Source organism: Caloenas nicobarica, chromosome 11 (assembly GCF_036013445.1).
Source record: "Caloenas nicobarica isolate bCalNic1 chromosome 11, bCalNic1.hap1, whole genome shotgun sequence".
In the NCBI taxonomy this organism is placed as follows: Eukaryota; Metazoa; Chordata; class Aves; order Columbiformes; family Columbidae; genus Caloenas; species Caloenas nicobarica.
In genome coordinates, this window is record NC_088255.1 from 9,588,037 (window position 1) to 9,609,368 (window position 21,332).

General features: G+C 37.9%; 1 protein-coding gene across 1 annotated transcript in view; it reads right to left on the reverse strand.

Annotated features, from left to right (window-relative positions):
• Positions 1-12,489, reverse strand: part of ERC2 (ELKS/RAB6-interacting/CAST family member 2) — a 400,553-nt gene extending 388,064 nt beyond the window's left edge. The window contains exon 1 of the mRNA XM_065642652.1: positions 11,839-12,489. Coding sequence (XP_065498724.1) covers positions 11,839-12,489 — 651 coding nt within the window. The remainder of the gene's footprint in view (positions 1-11,838) is intronic.
• Between the last annotated feature and the right edge of the window lie 8,843 nt (positions 12,490-21,332).

Here is a 21,332-nt window from a genome sequence, read left to right on the forward strand (position 1 = left end):
AACTATTAAAAATAATTACTTAGTTCTCAAAATATGAGGAAAATAACCCTTCAAAGCTGAAAGAATTACATTTGTTGTAGACACTATTAAACCAGGATTTAAAACAAAAAATACCCAAATATTTCCACAGTAGTAGGGAAAAACTGATCTTAATGAAGTGACTGAAAAAAACCTAACTCTTCAGACTATATCAAGATAGAATAAAAGAAATATTCACAGACATTTGAAAATAAAAGTGTTCAGGGCAAACACCAAAGATTACATCAGAGCTAAACCGCACCATTAACCTGCCAAAGAGAATGTAATTCAATGGCAAGTTGTGTTTTACACCGCAGCTGCAAGAATATCAGTATTCAACATTTTCTCAGTATGTAAGTACAAAATACCTAAAGTAGTCTCAATATTATCCTCTGCACCCATTGAGGTATGCCCAAAACAGACTGCAGTCTAGCACAGATATTCAAGCTTGCTTTCAAGAAATTTCTTAAGTGCCAGAGGCAGTCAAGCCTCAGTAGCAGTGGCCTAGGAGCAGAATTTGACCTGCTGCCAGAATTCAAGATTCCACCTTCATCTCCTGCTCTTGGCCACTCAACCCTCTCTCTACCTGCTCTACACCAGCACATGACTAGGTACAAACAGTCAGAGAAGCGATCCAGCTGAAAATTAAACCAAGTATTAACCTGTTTTGTCCCTAATGTACCACATTATGCAGACAAAGTCTAATGATAAGTATTGGGAAATACAACAGGAGAAGAATGCACAAGATTGCTGGTTGGGACAAAAAGTGACTTTGCAAGTGCTCTGTGCCCCCTTCTACTAAGATACAAAGTCCTACAGAAGACAAATGAGATAGCAAAGGTCAGAGGACACTAAACCACACACATTTGTCAAAGCAGATGAACTTTCAGGTTTGGGTATTAAAATAGTGGGGAAATACAGTCACAACATACAAGGAGTTTTGAATACATGAAACATTCTCTAAACAAAACTCTACAGGCTGAATCACCCATTCCTAATCCATGTCCAAAAGAATGCCCAAAAAGCTATTAAACCTTCGGAGTGTAAAGTATGGAAAAATATATTCCTAAATATATTTTTTCTTACAAATTTGCAAAGTCTTCCTTCTGATATTACATTTTATGCTTAGCCATTGATGGCATCACTTCTCTACACAGTGAAACACTGCTTTACACAAAATCTGAGTTCTGAAAAGAATAATGCCCTATTTAACATAGAATACTTATTACTGGTGCCTTCAATTCGTGTTTTTTTGTTATACCTGTATACTTCTTTAAGAAAACAAAAAACTCTTCCCTAAAATGTTATTTAGAAATACTTTTTCTTGGACTTTGCCAGACTGGCACTGCTTGATCATTTTGCAGTCCTGAAGTCAGGATAATGCAGTGTATTCAGGTGGAAAAGCCTATCATGAGCATTCTTGTCTGATTGTTCAAATTCTCATACTGGCAGCTCTCTATCTTCAGGGGATGAACTGCCTGAACAGGATGAAGAACGCTTGGTTTTGCTTTCTTAAGCAACTTCTGTGCTTTCTACTCTGTAGTTACCTCCTCCCTTCCTTAATTCCACCAGTGAATTTGAAGACAAAAGTCTCTCTCTAGTGTAAGAAAAGTACTAGGCTATTCATACAGAGTTATGCAATTATGCAGCTCTTTAATTTCCACATTTCAGCCAAACTAAAAATACATGAGTCATAAGTAGATGTTATAGACAGAATAAACACACTAAAAAAATAATAATGTCAAATGAAAATAAACTTTCTCCACAAGAGGGTGATGGCCTAAGAAGTTGTTGTCAACCAATGATTAAAAACTATGCCAAATCTCTAAAGTATCAGAAACCTCCTAGTAAAACTTCTACTAGCATACAACACAATGTCTTTCTGACCACAAATTTTGTAGGAAGAACTTCAGCTTTCTGGAATACTGTAATATCATTCCAGTGATACATTGTCATTTTCATGGCAGTATTAACCATCTCCAGAAATACAAAAGACTTGGAGGTTTGTTTACAACATATATCAAAACAAATAAGACAATATGACATGTACCGAGAGGTATTTATGTTAACATCAAACTCAGTACAAACCTTTATTTTACCTGGTTTTTACTTAAGTAACATATACTCCATATTCCAGTGAGTTGTGCTGACAAGTAGGTATTTTCAGAGTGGCATGGGGAGAAATACAATTTTGTCTGTAGAATTAAGAGCAATTGGGAATTTTAGTTTCCCCCAAAATTCAAAGAGAGACAGCTTAGTTTCTGTCACTCAAGAGAACAGTAGAAATTGACATAGGGAACAAATTTAATACGATCATTGAATGCAAAACATCCTGAATATCCCAACATTTATATAACTCTTTAGGTATACATATGTATTAATACACATATAACATAATTACATACATACTTTAATAGAGCAACTGGCTTTTATCACAGACCCGTGGATTTCAAACAGTGGTCTTCAAGTTTGGATTGCAACATTATTCATGATTTGCTATAGTAAGATTTAAATAGCAAGCCACTATTTCACCTCCACCTTCTACTTTACCCAGCAGGAATAGTATACCATGATATTTAGGCATTTCTTCTCTGAATTAAGAAAATTGAGCTTGATCAGTAATCATTAACTATCTGGAGTAAGTACCACACAGAGGAAAAAGTTCACACTAACAGGACTATTCTTTCAGACTTTCTACCTACAAATTGAAAGAGCTATAAAACATCAGTTTACACAAGTTTTAAAACAAAATACATAGGAAGTATTTAAATTTTCAAAGCACGACTTCTCTACCTCTTTCAGTGTTATTTTTCTTTCAATTCCAACACGGATTTTGCAGTGATAATTGTACTCTGTACAATTAATATCATAGTCAATTAAATGGAAAACTTGAGCCTGTGCAGAAAGCAGACCTCATTTCAGGGCTTGCTGCTGCTCTGAAGCTAAATCCCAAAGTGTGTTATGCTTTTTTCTCTAGTTTCTGCTGACCTTTGCTTTTCTTCTACAGAAATGTAACGTGGTGGAGACCTCTCACTCTCATCCAGTTATAGGTGGAACTGGAATAGAGATTACCTTAAGACTTCAGTGTTCTCCGAGTTTCTAACACCGAAATATTTACACTGATTTGCCTCAGGATTTTCCTTTCGGCAAAAACATTTATTCCTTTCCCCTCAGGGTTCAAAGAGCACTTCACATGGAATCTACTGCCTTTCTTCACATGTGTTTTGTTAGCTTTGTACATCATCTTCAAACACCAAAAGTAAGAACAATAACTATACTGTGGCAAATGTTTAAGGAAATTCAAAAAGTAAATGCGATTTCCCCAACCCACAGGCCAAATATTCTAAAATTACTAAATTCAAGAGTTATTTGCTCCTGCTAGAGGCAATCCAATTTTAACCAAAGTTATCCTCTATAAAATATATCAAGGGCTCCTATAATCTGGCAGCTTTGCCAACTCAACTGACAAATATTCCAGTCATAAATTCAAGTAGCAAATCCTATCTTGCAACTGACGGCTTTTACAGCTGACTCTCTGGCACCAGCAAAATACACTCTTCTATAGTCAGTAATGAGATGAAAGCACCAAAATGAGGGAAAATGTCTGAAGTAGTAAAGACTACAAATATATAATGAGAAATAAATGACTTTTTTTCAGTACTTCAGTACTTCCTCATTTCCAGTATTTTTTTCAGATTAACGGAGACCTCAAGGTTTAAAGGCAAGAAGGAAAGCAGTTTATAGAACTTAAAGAAATAAAAATATTTTTTTCAAAAACACACCCCACAAACTGCAGGCTCCATCACAATTAGTGGCAAAGAAATTCACCAAGGAGATTGTTTGATGTATTATCTATTACACCTGTGAAAAACTGTATCATTCATGAGATTAAATGTTTAGTTAACTTCTTAGTTAACTTTATGCATTGTAAGCCTCGCTTTCAAATTAAGTTCCTGTGTTACCAAATAGTTTACTATTTATGTCATGTATCCAATGCCTCCCAGGTCTAACAAAACTCAAAATGGTTTACATACAATTACCTCCCTCCCCACCTCCTTCATGTCATTCTGACAGCATCAAATGCTGTATTAGAATGCCTATTCTGGGCAGATCCCTAATTTAAGGCAGGAGGTGGCAAAAAGCAGCACCTGATGTGCTTGAGGTGTAGCTAACCAGTATCTTGCTGGAGGAATCCCTTCAAGCAGTGCTACAAGCCTAAAGCAAGGATAACAAAAGGTAGTTTTATGCCAACCTATACCCTTCTAGATCTACATTTTTTGAAGTGGTCAGCTCTGAGACCCTGTCAGAATCTCAACAACGGGTTTACCCACACAGCAACACAACAACCACTGTTGAACAGCAGACCCATGCTTTAAAGCACAGCAGAACAGGGAACATAGAATGCACTAACCATCTGAAGTTGAAATTTAACACACAGGATGAAATTACTAAATCTAGCTGAAGTATCAACTAATAAACCTACAGACTTTCAGAAAACTCCTGATGCAATACTTCAGTTTTAAGTTTTATGCAGCAGATTATCACCATCATTATAGGATAAAAAACTCACAACAGAATCAGCAGCACTTTTTGTAGTATCTCAGAGATGTACCATCAGATGTCAGCTAAGGATATGAATATGTTCAAAGCTGATGAGATCACAGTTCTGAGTCATAGCATTAGACAGTACCAAACACCTTCCATTTCAATGCTATTTCTGCTACAGAGTCAATCCATCTTTTCTTAAAACATGACAGGCCTTGTTTCTTTACAAAAACCACTCACTGACACTCATTCTAAGACTTCAAGATGAAATTCAAACAACTTATTTTTAATGCTAGTACATTTGCACTGGCATAATTGAGAATGACCTATATCCTGCATTTAAAAAATAATAATAATCACCAAAAAAATTGACCAAAATGGCAGAGGTAGGTATTTTGCTCGTATTCTTTTAAGTTTAAATCACTTCTTCAACAACTTCTAATTTCTAACAGCTAACAGAGTTATACACAGTGCATCCTAGAGAATACAATACTTGCTCCTTATCTTTTCCAAATGCTGGGAGGAACAAAACATCATAATTAATGTTTCCTTTCCTCAGATTTCTTTACATCTCAAAAATACACAAAAGGATATAAATTATTACTATCTTTTCCAAATTACTATTAACATGTAATACTATGTTCGTACAGCTTAAAGTATTCGTTTCTACTATATAATCTATATCTGTATTATTATCTAACCCAGAATACCACCAAAACCCTCAGTCAAGATTAAGTGAGTACTTGCACACTTACAGGGACACGGTCCCCTTATTCTTCTTCTAGCTCAGTACTTACCAAACTTTTTCAGATTTAAAAATCCCATGGTAAAAAAGAAAAAAAAAGTTAAAAGTAATTACATTCCTCATTCACCCTTAAACACTTTGGGGTTATTGCTTCCTCAACATTTCCTTGGAAATCTACAGCATTATGACCATCTCCTCTTTCCACTCCCACCAGACAGCTAACAGCCTTTCCTCATCACCAGCAACAGCAGCAGAAAAGCCAACAGACACCCTTCTTGCATGGATTATTCACTCTGTTTCACACCACTTATATACTGTCATGTATTTTAACCTCTTCCCATTTGACAGAAACATTTATATTTTCAAATTTTGTCTTGTTTGAAAAAGTAAAGAATACTTTGCACTTACCTAAATTGCCATCAATGTACATGAATTTTAATGAAGAAAACAGTGAAAACATACAAAATAAATTAAAGCAACAAGTATGCAGGCATCTCTTAAAACACAAATATTAAAAAAAACACAAACTGAAGAAAACAGGAAACAACAGTACAGTGAAAAACAGAAAATAACATGAATGTGCTGAACCTACTGGCTTTAAAAATCCTTATAAGAGACTTCCATTGGTCATAAATACTATTATATATTGCAAATTTGCATTGAAAATATTTAAATTGATTTTTTCTTGAAGAGAGACATTTATTAAAAAATCGGGGGGGATATTATTAAATTAGTTTATTAACGTGATAACATACCTCAGAAAGCATAGTAAAACATGAACAGAACATTTCCATTTCTCAGGTTACTAGCTTTACCTTTAGTGTGTAACCTTGTATTTCATAAATATTCACAACAAGCTTCAAAATTTGTGGCATTACACATATTAACACAGAGACAATGAGACAGGCAAAAGGTATTTATACCCTTAAAAACTCCTCTGACCACCTCTGGCATTTAGGAACAATGTCAGGGCCACCTTTCCAAGCAGTAATCAAGTGTATACTTTGATGCATATTAAGGAAGAAAATACCTATCTGTGAACTCAAACTGAAGACCTAATTGCTTGCAAGTCCCTGCATATTCCACTAGGATCAAGCCTCCAGAATTCAGTGGGCATAAACAAAATATTTAAAAAAAAAAATGGACTCAGGGACAGAGAAGATAACAGATCTTTGACTTCCTTTCACTTGCATTTAGAGGACACCAGCAGGGTCTAAGCAATGGACTGTTCTGTTTGGATTGACCCCAGCCATAGAAACCACTGCATAAACTTCAGAAGTGGTGAACTTGTTTAAATATTAATAATAATTATTATAAATATATTACTATATTAATACATAATATTTTAACTATGTATAGTTTTAGAAGTATATATAAATAATACATATTTTCTAAAAAAATCCACTAGTTCCCAGATAAGCCAGCAAAGTTACAGTAAATCAAATTATAGCCCTTGCTTCCCGACTTTTCTTTTACAAGGCAGAAAGATGACTAAAATAGTGTCCTTTTTATGATGGGCAATATATCAAAACAAAATAAAAGTATGGTATTGTTTGGTTTGGAGTTTTTTTGGTGTGGTGGTGGTGGTTTTTTCAGTGTGCATGTGTGCGCGCACACATGAGCATGTGGTTTGTTTTAAAGAGTGTATACATTAGCCTGATCAAGGTTTTACTGGGACTTCAGTTTGGAAAGCATCATTTCAGATTATTTCTTAGTGTATTTTCTTTTACGTTCTACTTAGATACTTGTCATGAATCAAAGTAAAAATGAAGAGCATGTGAAATAACATTGAGTAGCTACTCACAGTTCTGACTTCATGAATACACATACCCTTTTCTACTGATTATTTTATCAGGTCTGTTCTGTTAATTGCAGCACCTATGAGTTATTCATATTGCTACAGATATATAAAAGTTATTTCAAGGAACAATTTTATATTCAAAACCATAAGCCTCTGAAAGGAACTGTTCACTATCCTTTTCATATCTCATTAATCAGAAGCAAACTCCTGCAGTATCAGGATGGTAATTAAACTTCATAAGATCAAAATTTACAATATGTTTTCAAAGAACACATTACGCAAATTAATATTACCTGGTTTTCTGTAAGAAGGGAAAAAAAAAAATCAAACTCACTATTTATTTCCAACAAAAATGTGTTACTATATCATGAATGAAAAAGAGCCACTGTTCATTGCATGCAGTGGTTCATTTTGTATTAATTACGTTTGGTTAAATAATGGCATTTATAAGTAGGAGAAATGGGCATTATTTTTTGCAACTGAGTTTACAGTTTATTTTTAAAATGTCACAGTAAATCTAATTCGGTTACTGCAATGTCATAAAAGCAGCATGTCAATTGGTAAACGTTAGTATGTTGTCTTAGAACCAGGTAATCCAAATGGATAAGCTAGTTCTCTGTCTTTTTTTGACAGACAGGCAATCCTTGCAATGAATCCTGCTGAGTAATTTCTTGTGTCCTCCCAGTTCTTTCCACCTCATAGCCTTCTACTCTCCATTAAAACCTTCTATATTAACTCATATATATAATACATTCAAGCAAGATTAGAGAAAATAACTATCTACCTGGAAAAAAAAAATGCAAAATCTCTGACCAAGAAACTGAAAATAGATGATTCCAAGATGAAGAACCACTTTAAATAGCTAAAAGCATTTAGAGTACTTCCTGCCCCTATGTATATAATCAATCCATATATAGAATAATACTAGCTGTGCTCTGAGAAAATTCGCCACAAAGAATAAGAATAGAAAGACAACTAACTTTGAGTTGTAAATTCAAACAACACATGCTCAAAGCACACATTTCCAAAGGTAAAATACTCTTCAAAAGAAAATCAGGAACATCTAAGTTACTGTCCATAAATTTCTTCACATGGGTCTCTTTTTGCTTCCAAATTATTTACTTTCCAGCAATTCTCTGTTAAAACGCATCCTACTTTCAGTCTATTTCTTCAAATTGCCAAATTTGTTTTCATTTATAATCCTAAACATTTTTCAGAATGTTTTTAACCCTTCAAGATTGACATTATCTGGGTGTGTAATACATATCCATCATACATAACATTGATGAAAGCCTCAAACACACGACATATCTCTGCCAGATCCTACCAGACAGCTTTCCAGCTTCACCATGAATAATTGATACCTACACTTTGAAGCAGTCTTCTAATCAGATAGGCATCCCTATAATTGCAATTTCGCCTCATGTGCTTCCCACCAGCTTCCTAATGAAATTTTCTTAGACAGCATAAAAAAGTTTTCCTTATGCCAATACGTTACTACTGGTTTTGCCTTATGCATGAGGACTGTTTTCCTGTCAGCCAAGAGCAGACTTTTGACATTATTTTTTACAAATCCATGTTGTGTTAGTCTTTATATTTTTCCCCATATTCCTCATATTTTAGAAATAGCTAATTTTAAAAAATAATATTGTTTACAATTTTTTTCTTTGATTGTTCTTACAATATTTTTCCAGAAACCACAATAAAAATATCAAACTCCTAATTCACTCATTTCTCCGGGATTTTTTGGCAGGCAGCCAGATAGATTTGCCCTTCTCAGGTCTCCTAAGAGTTGCCAAAGTTGGCTATGAGAATAAGGGCCCCATCAGGGTCAATTTCATCATGCACAGCCCATCTGAAAACAGATGTTAGTGTTTCAGTAAGAAACATCTCAGTTTTTAAGGAAGGAAGCTTCATAAGTCAGTAACCCTCAGACACACAGGGACAGATCTATCACTTTTTAGTATAGATGTGATAGATGGCATCACTTTTGTCTTTAAAGTTATTGCTTTTTGATAACGTTAACTGAAAATAGTTGTTTGAAAGAATCAATAACCATGTAGGTAAGCAAGACTGACAAACTAGCTGACATAGCCAGTTTAGATTTCTAAAGCCATTCCTTCAGAAAGGCTCCCCTACAAATGCTTACAAGAAAACTAAAAAGCAATTAGATAAGGGAGATGCTCCTTTCATACATAAATATTTGATCACAAGAGAGGAAATAGCAGAAACACATGGTCAAGTCATAAAACCAACAGAAGGTCCCTGTAGAGTTTTGCTGGAACCTGTGGCTGGGCTTTGTGCTGTCTCACATATCCTAAGCAACCCAGAGCACAGGGTGTATGGCAAGATGACTAATTTTCCTCACGATACTTGGTTATTCAGGGCAGTAAAGACAAAAGCCAAATGCAAATAAGGATTTTATAAGACTAAGCAACTAGGCACAGGCTGGCAGATGAAATTCAGGGACACTTATGTGAAGTTATACACAAGTGAAAATAATCCTACCTTCATGCATGGATCTAAACTGATTATAACCACTGGTGAGATTCTTCAACTATGATAAATATTTCCATTAAAATATTAGCTCAGTACTCACAGCACAAAAGATGTCATCCAAAGCTAGAAAGAACAAACAATGAAGCACTGGGAATTGTTGGGGGAGATGTACAGAATAAAAGGGCAAACACTGTAACATTAACACATAACCCATTTTACATCTGTATTATGAACAACATTGATCCGTTTTGACCTCTTCACCTCAAAAAAAAAAAAAACAAACACTGAAAAAAAAAAGATTCAGAGAAGAATCAAATAAAGGTAACAGTTTCATGAAAAGGAACTATCACATGCTAACATTCTCCTGTCTGGAAAAGAGCTGAGGGAAGAATGTGATGACAGTGTCCTATAAAATCATACATGGCACTGAGACCAGCAGCAGACATCAACTATTTAATGTTTCTTCCAGTACAAGGAAAAATTCTAGCAAAAGCAGCCAAAGTCTAGTGTGAAAAGCAACTAAAATCAGTGCCTCTTCACATGACATGTTAAGATGTGGGGTTCACTGTCAGAAGTTGTAGACACTGGAATTTTACACAGGTCCAAAAGCAACTGGCTTAGTTCAAAGAAAAGTCCACTGAGAGTTATTAAGCACACAAAAACTGTAGTTGGATCACAAAGAGTACCCAATGGAGGTATCACTGTATACCAGGTCTATTCTATGAACTTCTGGATACTGTTAGCAATGGAATACCAGGCTACCCAGTCTTTGTGTTATTGTAGAGTAAGGACTCATGTTAAATACACACGTAGGTTAAAATAAAAACTTTGTCTTTTGTTAGGTTCATCCTTACAAGAAAATAATAGCACTTGTTAAAAACAAAAATATATAATCTTCTATGAAATAAATGAATGAATAGGGGGATTCATACAAGACTTACTAATTTAGTTTCCTCTCATGAAGAGGAAACAGCTTTTAGGAAAAAAAAAGAAAAACACCAAACAGATAACCACTTTGGCAGGTGACAAATTCTCTAAATACCAGACTCAGATTCCAAATGTCAATACAAGATATTCATGTGACATTTCTGTAGAAAGGTTACCAAAACAGAGTGCCTTAGAACACTCCTACTGCTAAGGTGATGCCAATTGCCAAGATTAGAATGCCTAACCAATGTAAGGCTTTTAAATAGCAGAACCTCCACCCAACAAGATTTTTATAATATTGCTTCTAGCAGCATCCTAGTGCACCTACTATAAATAAATTTTCAGCAACTATTACTATCAGTCTGAATACACAAGTTATACAAGAAATAATAAATTAATTCACTGTACTGAATTCCAGATCAAGACCCAGTCAGTTTCTCACTGAAGTAACTGGTATCAGGCTTGTTAGTTCCATAGATATTTAGGTTCGAGACATGCTTAAGAGGTGGAAGGTTTGGTGAAAAGCACTGATGATCACAAACTCAGAAGTAAATTAAAGATTTCAGTTGTTGCTGCCTGCCAGCAAAGAAGTTTAGATTGAGAACCTGGAAGTGAGAGAAACACAGGATTGTGTTTTTGTCTGGGGAAAGTTAACAGATGGTCTAAAAAGGAGCCGCTTTAAAATAAGACCAGCAGCCAAAAAGTGTGTGGAGACAGCAATAGGAGAGTATTTATGATCTATTCTGTGCTACTGTTTTGTATAGCTTTGTGAAATAGCCAAGAGACTCAAAGCTTGGCCTTATAGCTTTATTCATGCAGATTAAAATACTTAACATAAAATTACAGAAGGTCACATATGGGGATTTAATATATCTTCTTTTAACTTTAAAAAAATAGGAAGCTAAATCCTTATACAGCTCATACAAAATATACCTCTAGATGTTTGCTTATACTTTTATAGAAGTGGCTCATTATCTCTTCAACAAAAGGTTGCTGAGTTTATTTAGACTGTTGCTGTAATAAAGCACTAGAGAAAGTCTAAAAACTAAAAAAAAGGCTACTGACAAGCAATTATTCTCTTCAGCTATAATGCAAAAGAATGTTGGATGAAGGAAATTATAACCTGCATTCAGATTCTTATTAATGTGCTTTCCTACTGTTTAGCAGCCAAAGACAGATAGATCAAGACATACAATTCTTGTTGTAAATGTCAAGCTTGTTCCAGCACAGGCTACAGTACCATATGCAAAACATCAAGTACTTAGCTGTAAATGAACAGAAAGAAACTTTCAGAATTACTTACCTGATTTTCTTCATGGGAAACTCTCATTTGTTCTTTAAGAACTGACATTCTGGCTGCTTCTTCTTTCCTCAATACTCTTTCTTTCTTTAGCTCGGGACTCCAGAAAGTTTTGATGCTATTCATGGAGGACCCCAGCTTGCTGTCCTTTATGTCTAGTTCTTTTCTGAGGAGATCATTCTCCCTCTGTAGATCCTTAAGCTGAGCCTGCAGGTCTAACATGGTACTATCTCTAACCTGTCTCAGCATAGAAGGAACCTGATGATGGTGATGGTGTGAAGATGTGGTCAGACCTCCATGCTGATCAGTATAAGAAAGAACATCTGTGTGCGAAAGTCCAGCTGAAGCAATATTAGGACTGCTCCCCATAGCTGTGACTCGACCACCATATACAGCTCGATTTGTAGCCCTTCCAAGAGTCATTGTGCCCTTTGGGAAAGTAGTAGAAGCTACACCTTCATGGTCACTCAGATACATTGGTCCAGATGTTGCATAGGCTGCATTAAGGGACTGGATGTTCTCCATTGATAACGTCTTACCTGTTCCTCCTCCACTACTTGTTCGCCTGTGGCCCAGGCGAGGAGATCTGGGCAAACGAGGAGACCTGGAGGGACTTCCTTCCAAGTTGCTGATTGTTCTTGCACTTCCATACATTTTTCTTATACTTTGAGGTACTATTTTTTAAGAAGTTAGTAATATTAAATTTGAATATTAAATCTATAATTCCAGCTAGAAATATTGGCAGTTTCACTGCATTCTTCCAGTAGGCAAAAAACTATTGTTCCTCCAAAGCCAGAGACCTGAAAAAAAAGATATAAAATTAAGTACACTTTCATCTTGGAAAATAAGTTCACAAGTAATCAGCATATACCAGAAAATAAAGTAATCCACTTCCTAGAGTACTTTTAAAATAAAATTTACTATGCATTTTGTATTTAGGATGGCTAGTTAAAAGTGCATTTTCAAACTAATTTCATTCAGAAGACAAAAAATGCTCATTTCCTTATTGCTAGAAAATATCTTCACATTTTGATTTAGTTTAACAAGCTTTATGTTGCAATAAACACCATGGGCCCAAAAAATATCTTAGCTGATATGTTAATGAACTTAGACAACTGACCATACGGAATTACGTAAAGGAAAAAACTGCAGAAGCATCACCATAATTTCCAACTGGATTCAACTCACATTTGACAAGAAGAAATCAGTTCCTGAGAATTCAAGTACTATGGTCTCCAAATCCATTCAATTTCTTATTTTTGCAATGAGACGATCCAAATGGATGCCAGATAGCGTGGCCACAAGTATAGACACAGTAAACTTCCATTAGGAATTGGAATGATGTCACCAAATTGTGTTCTGCTGAGCTCTCAAAGTCAGTAGAATAGTCTGGCCAGTAATTCAGCATTCACCCTAAGTGATCCGAGCTATTTATTTAGAAGGAAACTGTCCCACATATCACCAGTGCTCTGTGCAACATGTGATCTGCTGGACCAAATTCAGAAATGGCAAAGACTTTTGCTACATTTCTTTCACTTCCTTAGAAATAAATTGCACCTTATACCCAGCTAGGCACTCATTACAGACACTGCTTTCTTAAGCGACTTCCCACCTCATCTCCAGTTATCCCAGTAACTATAGCACATAATTTTCACACATACCTAATACCATTTACCTTTCACTTATCTTTTTACTCCTTTCAGCGTTCCATGGCATTTCCCACACAATGAGTTGGGGGTTTTTATTTGTTTTTTGGTTTTTTTACAGTGATTTAACTCTAAAATAAATTTCTCATAATTTTCCACTTCTGTAGAATTATCCGCTAGATTCTACATCTGTACTGTGACTCCAGGTAGAGGGACAGGATAATGAGAGTCTTAAAAAAAAATATATATATAGTATTTATTGAAAGTGGGATACTTTAAATAAAAAGTACTTTGGTCATTAAAGAAGCCACACATTAACTAGTCTGAAGCATTTCCAGTGAATGCAGGTCTGTAAGAGCAAGTTTCCAAAATAGTCCAGAAAGCTAATTTCCCCTTTCAAAAACCTAATTTTAAAACTTCACTGAAAAGCTTAGGCTTTGCTAAACATCCAAAATGTCAAAGGCTTTCACACATCCAATCACAGCTTGAAAGTCTGAGGTACACCACAAATTCTTAGACACATTCCATCTGCTATCCTAAAAGAACAGAAATTCTGACACTACAGTTCTCCCTCACTGTTCTCATCACAAATTAAAGAAACCGTAGTGATATACGACTTTCAGAGCATGTAAACTGTCCATCTCACAGTCTATATGTCTAATATCATGAAGGAATTCCAGTTTTCTGTGAACAAAACTGGTATGAAAGTAATACAGCCTTATTCAAAGAAGTGCTAAAACATCTTTGCTACTGTTCTCTCCATTGTCAGAGCTCGGTACCTGACAGTCTCTGAAAGGAGATGAGGTTGGTGTTCCTAATTGTTCTAACCGCTTCAAAAGAAAATCTGGTTGTTTAAGGTACTCTAAAGCTGGGCATTTCAAAACCTGCTGTCACTAAATGAATCATAGGAACTCCCCGGGATCGACAGCCAGGAAAAACACAATACTTTATTATACAAACAAACATTAGGTATCTATGCTTACAAACCTCCTTGGATCACACAAATAGTCCACAACCATTCTCCAACAAAATAAGGACTTTTTTTGATCACATCTTACATTCAAGCAGTAACAAACCAACATAAATCCAACTCACTTTATTTAAAAAGATCATTTCTTTATAGAAAGCCTAATATAAAAAAGAAAAGTAGCAAATTAAAAAAATCAAATTTTCAAAAAAAATATTTAGCTGATGTTTCTGCTGATCTGCCTTTACATTTTCTTCTAAGTATCACGCAGAAAAAAAAGCACTATCCAGTTCATTTAGAGAGTTTCATTTCTGATATTTCCCTAGATCAACTATGATCCTCAAAAATAAATTGTAATCTCATTTTGCTTCAAAGTAACTCTTGACATCTTGCCAGGACTTTGTAGAAAATATAAGCTAGTATTAATGTTGCAAAATAAATAAGTTGAGCAAACCTCATCATTTGCTAAGTGTAAGATCACTCAAAAACCAAAACTTATATCACAAGAGTCGTTAAAGTAATCCTGAAGCTGGAGAAAACAAATATAATCTCACAAATAAAAGAGCAGTCACATTTTTTTAAAAAGTCAGCATTGCAATAATATTTCCTAGGTGGATATGACTGTCTCCATACATATCACAGGCATCTTACAAACTAAATGAAACTGAGAAGATAACAAATGCATCATAGTGGATAAAAATATAATACACACCATAAGAGATACAGGTGGGAGAACATATGTTGCCTTTGCAAGTGATACACAGGCTGGTTGCCTCACTCTCTTTGAGGGGTGAACAACCTACTCTTTTCTGTTAGTCACTCAAAGATCTGCAAGAATCATCTTTATAAAGCAACAAAATCACCTTGAGCATTCTTTTACAAAAACATGCATGTTGAATAGCTAATTCTCTCTAATATATTTGACTTTCTAAGGTGGTCTAACATGCTTACTTGATCTTTGGCTGCTAAGAACATGGGCCACCCTTTCTCTTGCCACCTTTTTACAGCCTTCAGAGCAGGCAAGAGATACAAGGGGCTACTAGCATAGATAACTACGTCTTACACTACCATTCCTCAGATTTTGAGCCACAATTTGACTATCAGCAGGTATGGGGAGTTGAAGAACCACACATGGAATATGAGAGGTAGTGAGACAGGTCTCCACCAAATGTTGTTTAATCACAAGAGAAAGTATTGTAAGTATAATGAGTTCAATAATGCACTCAAACACTAACAGAAGATATTAATAAAAGGAGGTCAATGCTCAGGAAGACCAGAGACAGAAAATTTCTAAGGCAAGGAACTCCATTTTGCACAGTAGGATGGGAACGAACAAAAGATGTCTCTGCATGCCAACCTTCTCCTTCATCCTTAGGAAAAAGGGAAACAATTTCAGTAACTGAATCCTCTTATCTACTGGAAAAAAGGATGCGTCTTAGCTCAAGACACAAAACGCTATTTATAAATCCATCTTCATGGTATAGGCAGAAAAAAACCCCACACAATTAGAAAGTCAAAGCACATTATCTCAATGCTATATAGTGAGGAAGGAAAATAGGATGGTATCATCTTCCACATTCAGGAACACAGTGTATCAGCCCAGGTACCCCACCAACCAAGCAGGACTAAACTAGGAGCTATTTAAAGATAATGGCAGCCAAGTCTCCTCCAAACCTGTCAAAACACAGTTTCTCCAACACAGAAACAACATTTCAATCCTCAGCACTACCCTTCAAAATTATTTACCCGAACTGTTTTCTGGAGACTGCATTTTTACCATTTAGTCTCTCAAGTCAACAAAAAGCGTTTCAGATGAAATGACAATGACAATCCACATACTTTCGTTTTCACTTGCAAAACCTTATCTCCTCACCTTTGCATTTGAAATTTTAATAGTGATAAAAGACAATGTCTATTTGGACACATTTACCCCACCCTGGGTGCACTTGTGAGAGATACAACACAGAGTTTCTCCATAGTACAAACACCTGGTTTCAACATCAGCTGGGAAGCTATGAGTCTCAGAGACTGCCTTTATCCCATTAATCGTTTGGAGTAAGAAATTACGTCCCCTTCACTGAGTGTAGAGAGCCTACTTCCCACCCCAGTTTCCTTTAAGAAAAGTGAAATTGCCAATTCACCTTGATGCCTTTGAAAACTGTTGTACACCGAGCTTTCAAACAAAACTAATAGTAACAGAAAAGTTTCTTTTAAAGCACTGAAGAGACGTGGGAAAAGTTCTTTTCACACACACCCCTGAACCCCGTCACCCACAAAGCCAAGACCCAGACTGTCAGGTTCTTACATCAAAAAAACCCCACACCTCTAACGAAGCATTTCCCACAGAAACATACTCCTTAAGGGAACTGGAGAAACTTACCATTACACACTCCCTGCGTGCAAAACACACCCCACAACCAAACAAACCACACACAACCTAAAAAGAGACCTTTTCATATCCAGGGAAAGAAATCTGGAAATGCACTGCTCGAGCAGATGAGACTGCGAAGGGACAGGAGCTGCAAGAGCCTTTGCTTGCACAGAACAGGTAAAGAAAACACCGCCAGCACTGACAGCCAAGCAAGATGGCAAACCGCCTGACCCCACGAAGCAACGGCGGGGCACCGGGGAGGAGCAGCGGGCGGGGACGCCGCCTCCCCCGCGTCCCGCCCGCGGGGGCTCCTGAGGGGACGGGGACAGCGACCGTTGGGCTGCGCGAGCGGCGGCCGGCACGCGCCCGCGCGCGCCTGCTCGTGGCTGCGCGAGTCGGCGCGTTCCCGCCGCGGAGGGAGGGGCGGCGCGCGGCGGGCTGCCCGCGGAGGCCGAGCGGCGGGGCGGGGGGAGCGGGGCTGTCCTCGCCGTTCGGAGAACTCGAGGAAGTCCCCCGGGCGGAGGGGTCGTCTTAGAGGGGTCCTCGCACAGACGCAGGTCGGGGGTGGGCGCGCTGCTCTGACACGGCCGCCCGCGGGGAGAGCTGCGCCGGGCGGGTTTGGGGGCTGATGGGCGGCGAGGACAGTCCCAAGGCCCCCCTGTCCCTGTGGCAGGAGAACGACCGGCCGTAGGGCCGCAAGACATCTCTCCCCGCGCCCTGGAAAGAGCAGCTGAATCAACGCTGTGCGGTTCTCCGCTTCCCCGAGGCGGGAGGAGCGGGTGGCGGCTCCGCAGCATCTTCCCTCGGAGCAGGGCGGCCGGGGCTGGCGGGACACGAAGGATCTTTTCCGTCCTCGACCTCGCCACAGGGAAACGAAGCGCCAGTGGAAAAGCGACTTGAGGGAAGGGGGGAACCTTCCCCCCCTTCCCTGCCCTTCGGAGGAAGGGGAGCCGGAGAAGGGCCTGCGGGACCGGGCTGCGAACGAGGTGGCCGCCCTGAACACGCACATGGTGGGTGGGGGCAAGGGATGGGAAATAAAAACAAATCCCGAACAAGCAAACAGTTAAGTGAAAACACTGATTGTAAAAGCCAAACAGAAAACTAACCCTGACAAGTAGGCTTTGCCCTCCTCTTGGCTGCACTTATTGGCCGTGCTTATTCGCAACGAGCTTCTATCTGCCAATGCAAGTGGCCGGTTGGTGTGTCCATCAAAAGGGAAATATCAATTCGCCGCTAAGGGAGTAGATTCCCATCCATCCATCACTAGGCTTAGCAGGTAGCCGCCTAGAAATCAATCACACCCTAATATATATATATATATATATGTGTGTGTGTATATATATATATATTTTTCCCCTCTCCATCACATTGCTACTCTAGTGCTCTCAGCAAAACATATATGCATCCTTGATAAATATAAGCATGGATTTTATCATATGCACCACACTTGTGCAACCTAAAATGATCTTTAAAAAAAGAAAAAAACCACTACAACATCATAAATTAGGAACCCCAGTAAGTATTCATTAATTATATAACTGCGAAATAATATGCTGTTAGTTTCTGGTTTCCATTTGCCAGCTCCTAGAAGGGAACAGAAATCTCTCACCTTTTTCCTGACACAATTATTACAACGCCAAAATGAGCCAATATTTAGGTATAGAGCCAGGAATTTCCAAAGTTCATCAGTTCTATTCTAGAAGACCTTAACAACAACAATAATATTTTATACACTGGGCACAAAAAAAAAAAAAGACTCCTATGGCTGCTTTTAAGAGAAATCACAGGAGAGGTTTCTGGTTGATGATTCTGTAGGGAGAGGCACTCTGCTACCAGAATAAGATGTGCACTTGGTCCCATTTATTACCATGTATTTCTCAAGCAATATAAAAAGCCCTTTCTGCTAAATTACTTCCAGTTTCAGCTACCAGACAGTTGCAGAAAGCAATATATAGCAGTGTCCTTAATCACAGTAATGTATCACAGCCATATTCTCTCGTTCGAGCTTCTCACCTTTCAAATCATTGCATCTGTCTTTCGTCCTCGCCTGGATTCCACATCCCGTCCAGCTGACATCTCCCTGCGCGGGGGAAGAAGGCGGCGGGGACAGCGGGACCCACCGCACACCTGCAGGGGAGGAACAGAGGGAACCTGCTGCAGCCGGGGAGGGGGTCGTGCGCCCCTGTCCCTCGTCTTCCCGGCCCTCCGCGGCTCTCCCTCAGTCAGCTGCGAGCCCGGCGCTCCCGGTTGCCAGTCCCTGACTCAACATTCCCAGCATTCCCGAGCAGCCGGGGCTCCGCCAGCGCCGGGCGGGCCGCCGGGGGCAGCAGCAAGCGCTGGCAGCGCAGCACACGGACTGCGAGCACAGGCGTTGATCGGAGCGTTTGTCTCTGCCCATCCACCGCGAGCCCATGGGTTCCAGTCCCCACCCAGGAAAGGTCTGAAAGGAAAGTGTGTTACTCATTGTGAGAGAGCCTAAAAATACACCTATGTCTGCGTAAAACTGCAGAGGCAAAAAGTCGCTTTTTTGTCCCTGTTCGCCGAAGGCCAAAAATGTTCAAAGCCAGCTGCTTAAGAACATGGTATCTAAAAATCCATTGCTGTATGTGTGTACATACACAGAAAAAAAACCTTAAATCTGTGTTGTCCTCTAAGTGTAAAACAATTCTGTTAAATTTTTGTGGGTTTAAAAAAAAGTATATAAAAGAGGCAGGAGATTAGCTGCTATGTGAAGGCTGAAAGCCTTTTTCATCAGAAAACTGTAAACTGCATTAAAAATGACTCCTGACATTTTATTTATTCCTGTATTAAGGGGAGTGAGGCAACTTCTACAAACATCACTGACTTCTCATCCTAAGAAATGAGGGGGGTTTCCTCTTATTTTTTACCCTCTTAAATTTTATTTTTCAAGTTTAATCACCCTTGATGCAGTCACAACTGACCACGCTCAGTCCTTAGCTTCAATGCAACTTCATACATTACCCTACACAGAATTTCACAGATGTTTATCCACCTATTCTTAACCTCATTGCTGTAACTATGTTTTTAAGAATCACTTCAGATCTGTAGTTATTTTACTGTAATCTGTATTTTATTCCTCTTGCCCACATATGCACCTGTACCTGCCACTATTAAACATTATCAATAATAGAAATTCCATAAAAGCTGTCCTTAAAAACTATGTCAAATGAAATTTATTTCAACCAATCACGTTTAAAACTAACATAATTCCTCCGTTGCTATATTTGGACTATCCAAAGACAGTTGAAATAGCTTGCTGTGATGAGTATTCATTCAGAGATACAAGTATTCAAAACAATGCTAGAATACAATTCACAGTAAAAGTACTGCAGTTTTTTATTTCTCCAAGAAAGGGACATACTCTACAATATCTGTCTACCTCAGCTATTATAACAATATGGGGCAATTTTTTTTTTTTTTTCTGAGTTCAAAGTAAAGGGACAAGCCATGATTAAAATTCAAACTCTTGTTGCTTTTTAAACCTTCATATTTACTTGAAGACATTTCTTTAAAATAGTTACAAAACCATGGAAATTGTAGACAGAGAAAGTCTGTTCCTGGAGAAATTGCCAAGAAGGGACATGGTTTTGTATACAAATAATTTCACTTGATCTAAAAAGCAAACAGAAAGTACTCTTGCAGAGTTAGCAAGTCTGCATCCGTAAGAAAATGACTAAACAATATAAAATGTGGGTCAGTACACTGAATGCTTCAAAGCACAAAAAGAGTCCGTTTTCAGAAGTTTAGTGCTTAATTTGGATGTGGTGTGCAATTGTCTCAGTATTGGCAATACCAATTCTGTCTCAGTACTGTTAATGATGGCAGGACTTTTGTTCTAAGTGGTGTCAGCTGCTGACAGATTTTTAAACAACAAATCACACCACCCCTGTCTATACAAAAAGAAAGGAACATCAGGTTCTGCTTTATCTTTTTGTGACTCATTCACTGCCAAAGGTTGTGGGCCTTGTGATGGCCTGCAAAAGCCAGGATCATTCTGACAGAATTCTCTTTGCAAGGAATAATCACTGTGGAAAGACACCATAAAGTTACCATAAGGTTGCAACGATATTGCAATGGATTAAGCTGGGTATCATTCAATATAGTTTGTAGCAAAATTAATCATAGACTGTCTTGGAGCAGTAGACAATCTGCAGGGGGACTGTCAGTATTACTAGTGCCAAAGAACAGAATATACCCACTAGGGACAAGACCATTTGGTGTAGAGCTTTGTGACAAAAAAATTACCCAATTGTATCCAAAAAGTTGTTAGAAAAGTGTGCAGTTCAACTAAAGAGGAAAAATAATGAGAATTTTATAGTTAATCTACTTATTGTATTCGTAGGAAAAACATCCACGCAAACAACATCGGGTCACATAATCCAAACCCTTCAATAATATTAATTCCTTACATTCAAGACAATGCTGGAATCAAAACCCAAAGGGTAGGATAATAACAATAGTATGTACTTGACACTGACTTCTTTGCAGCTGA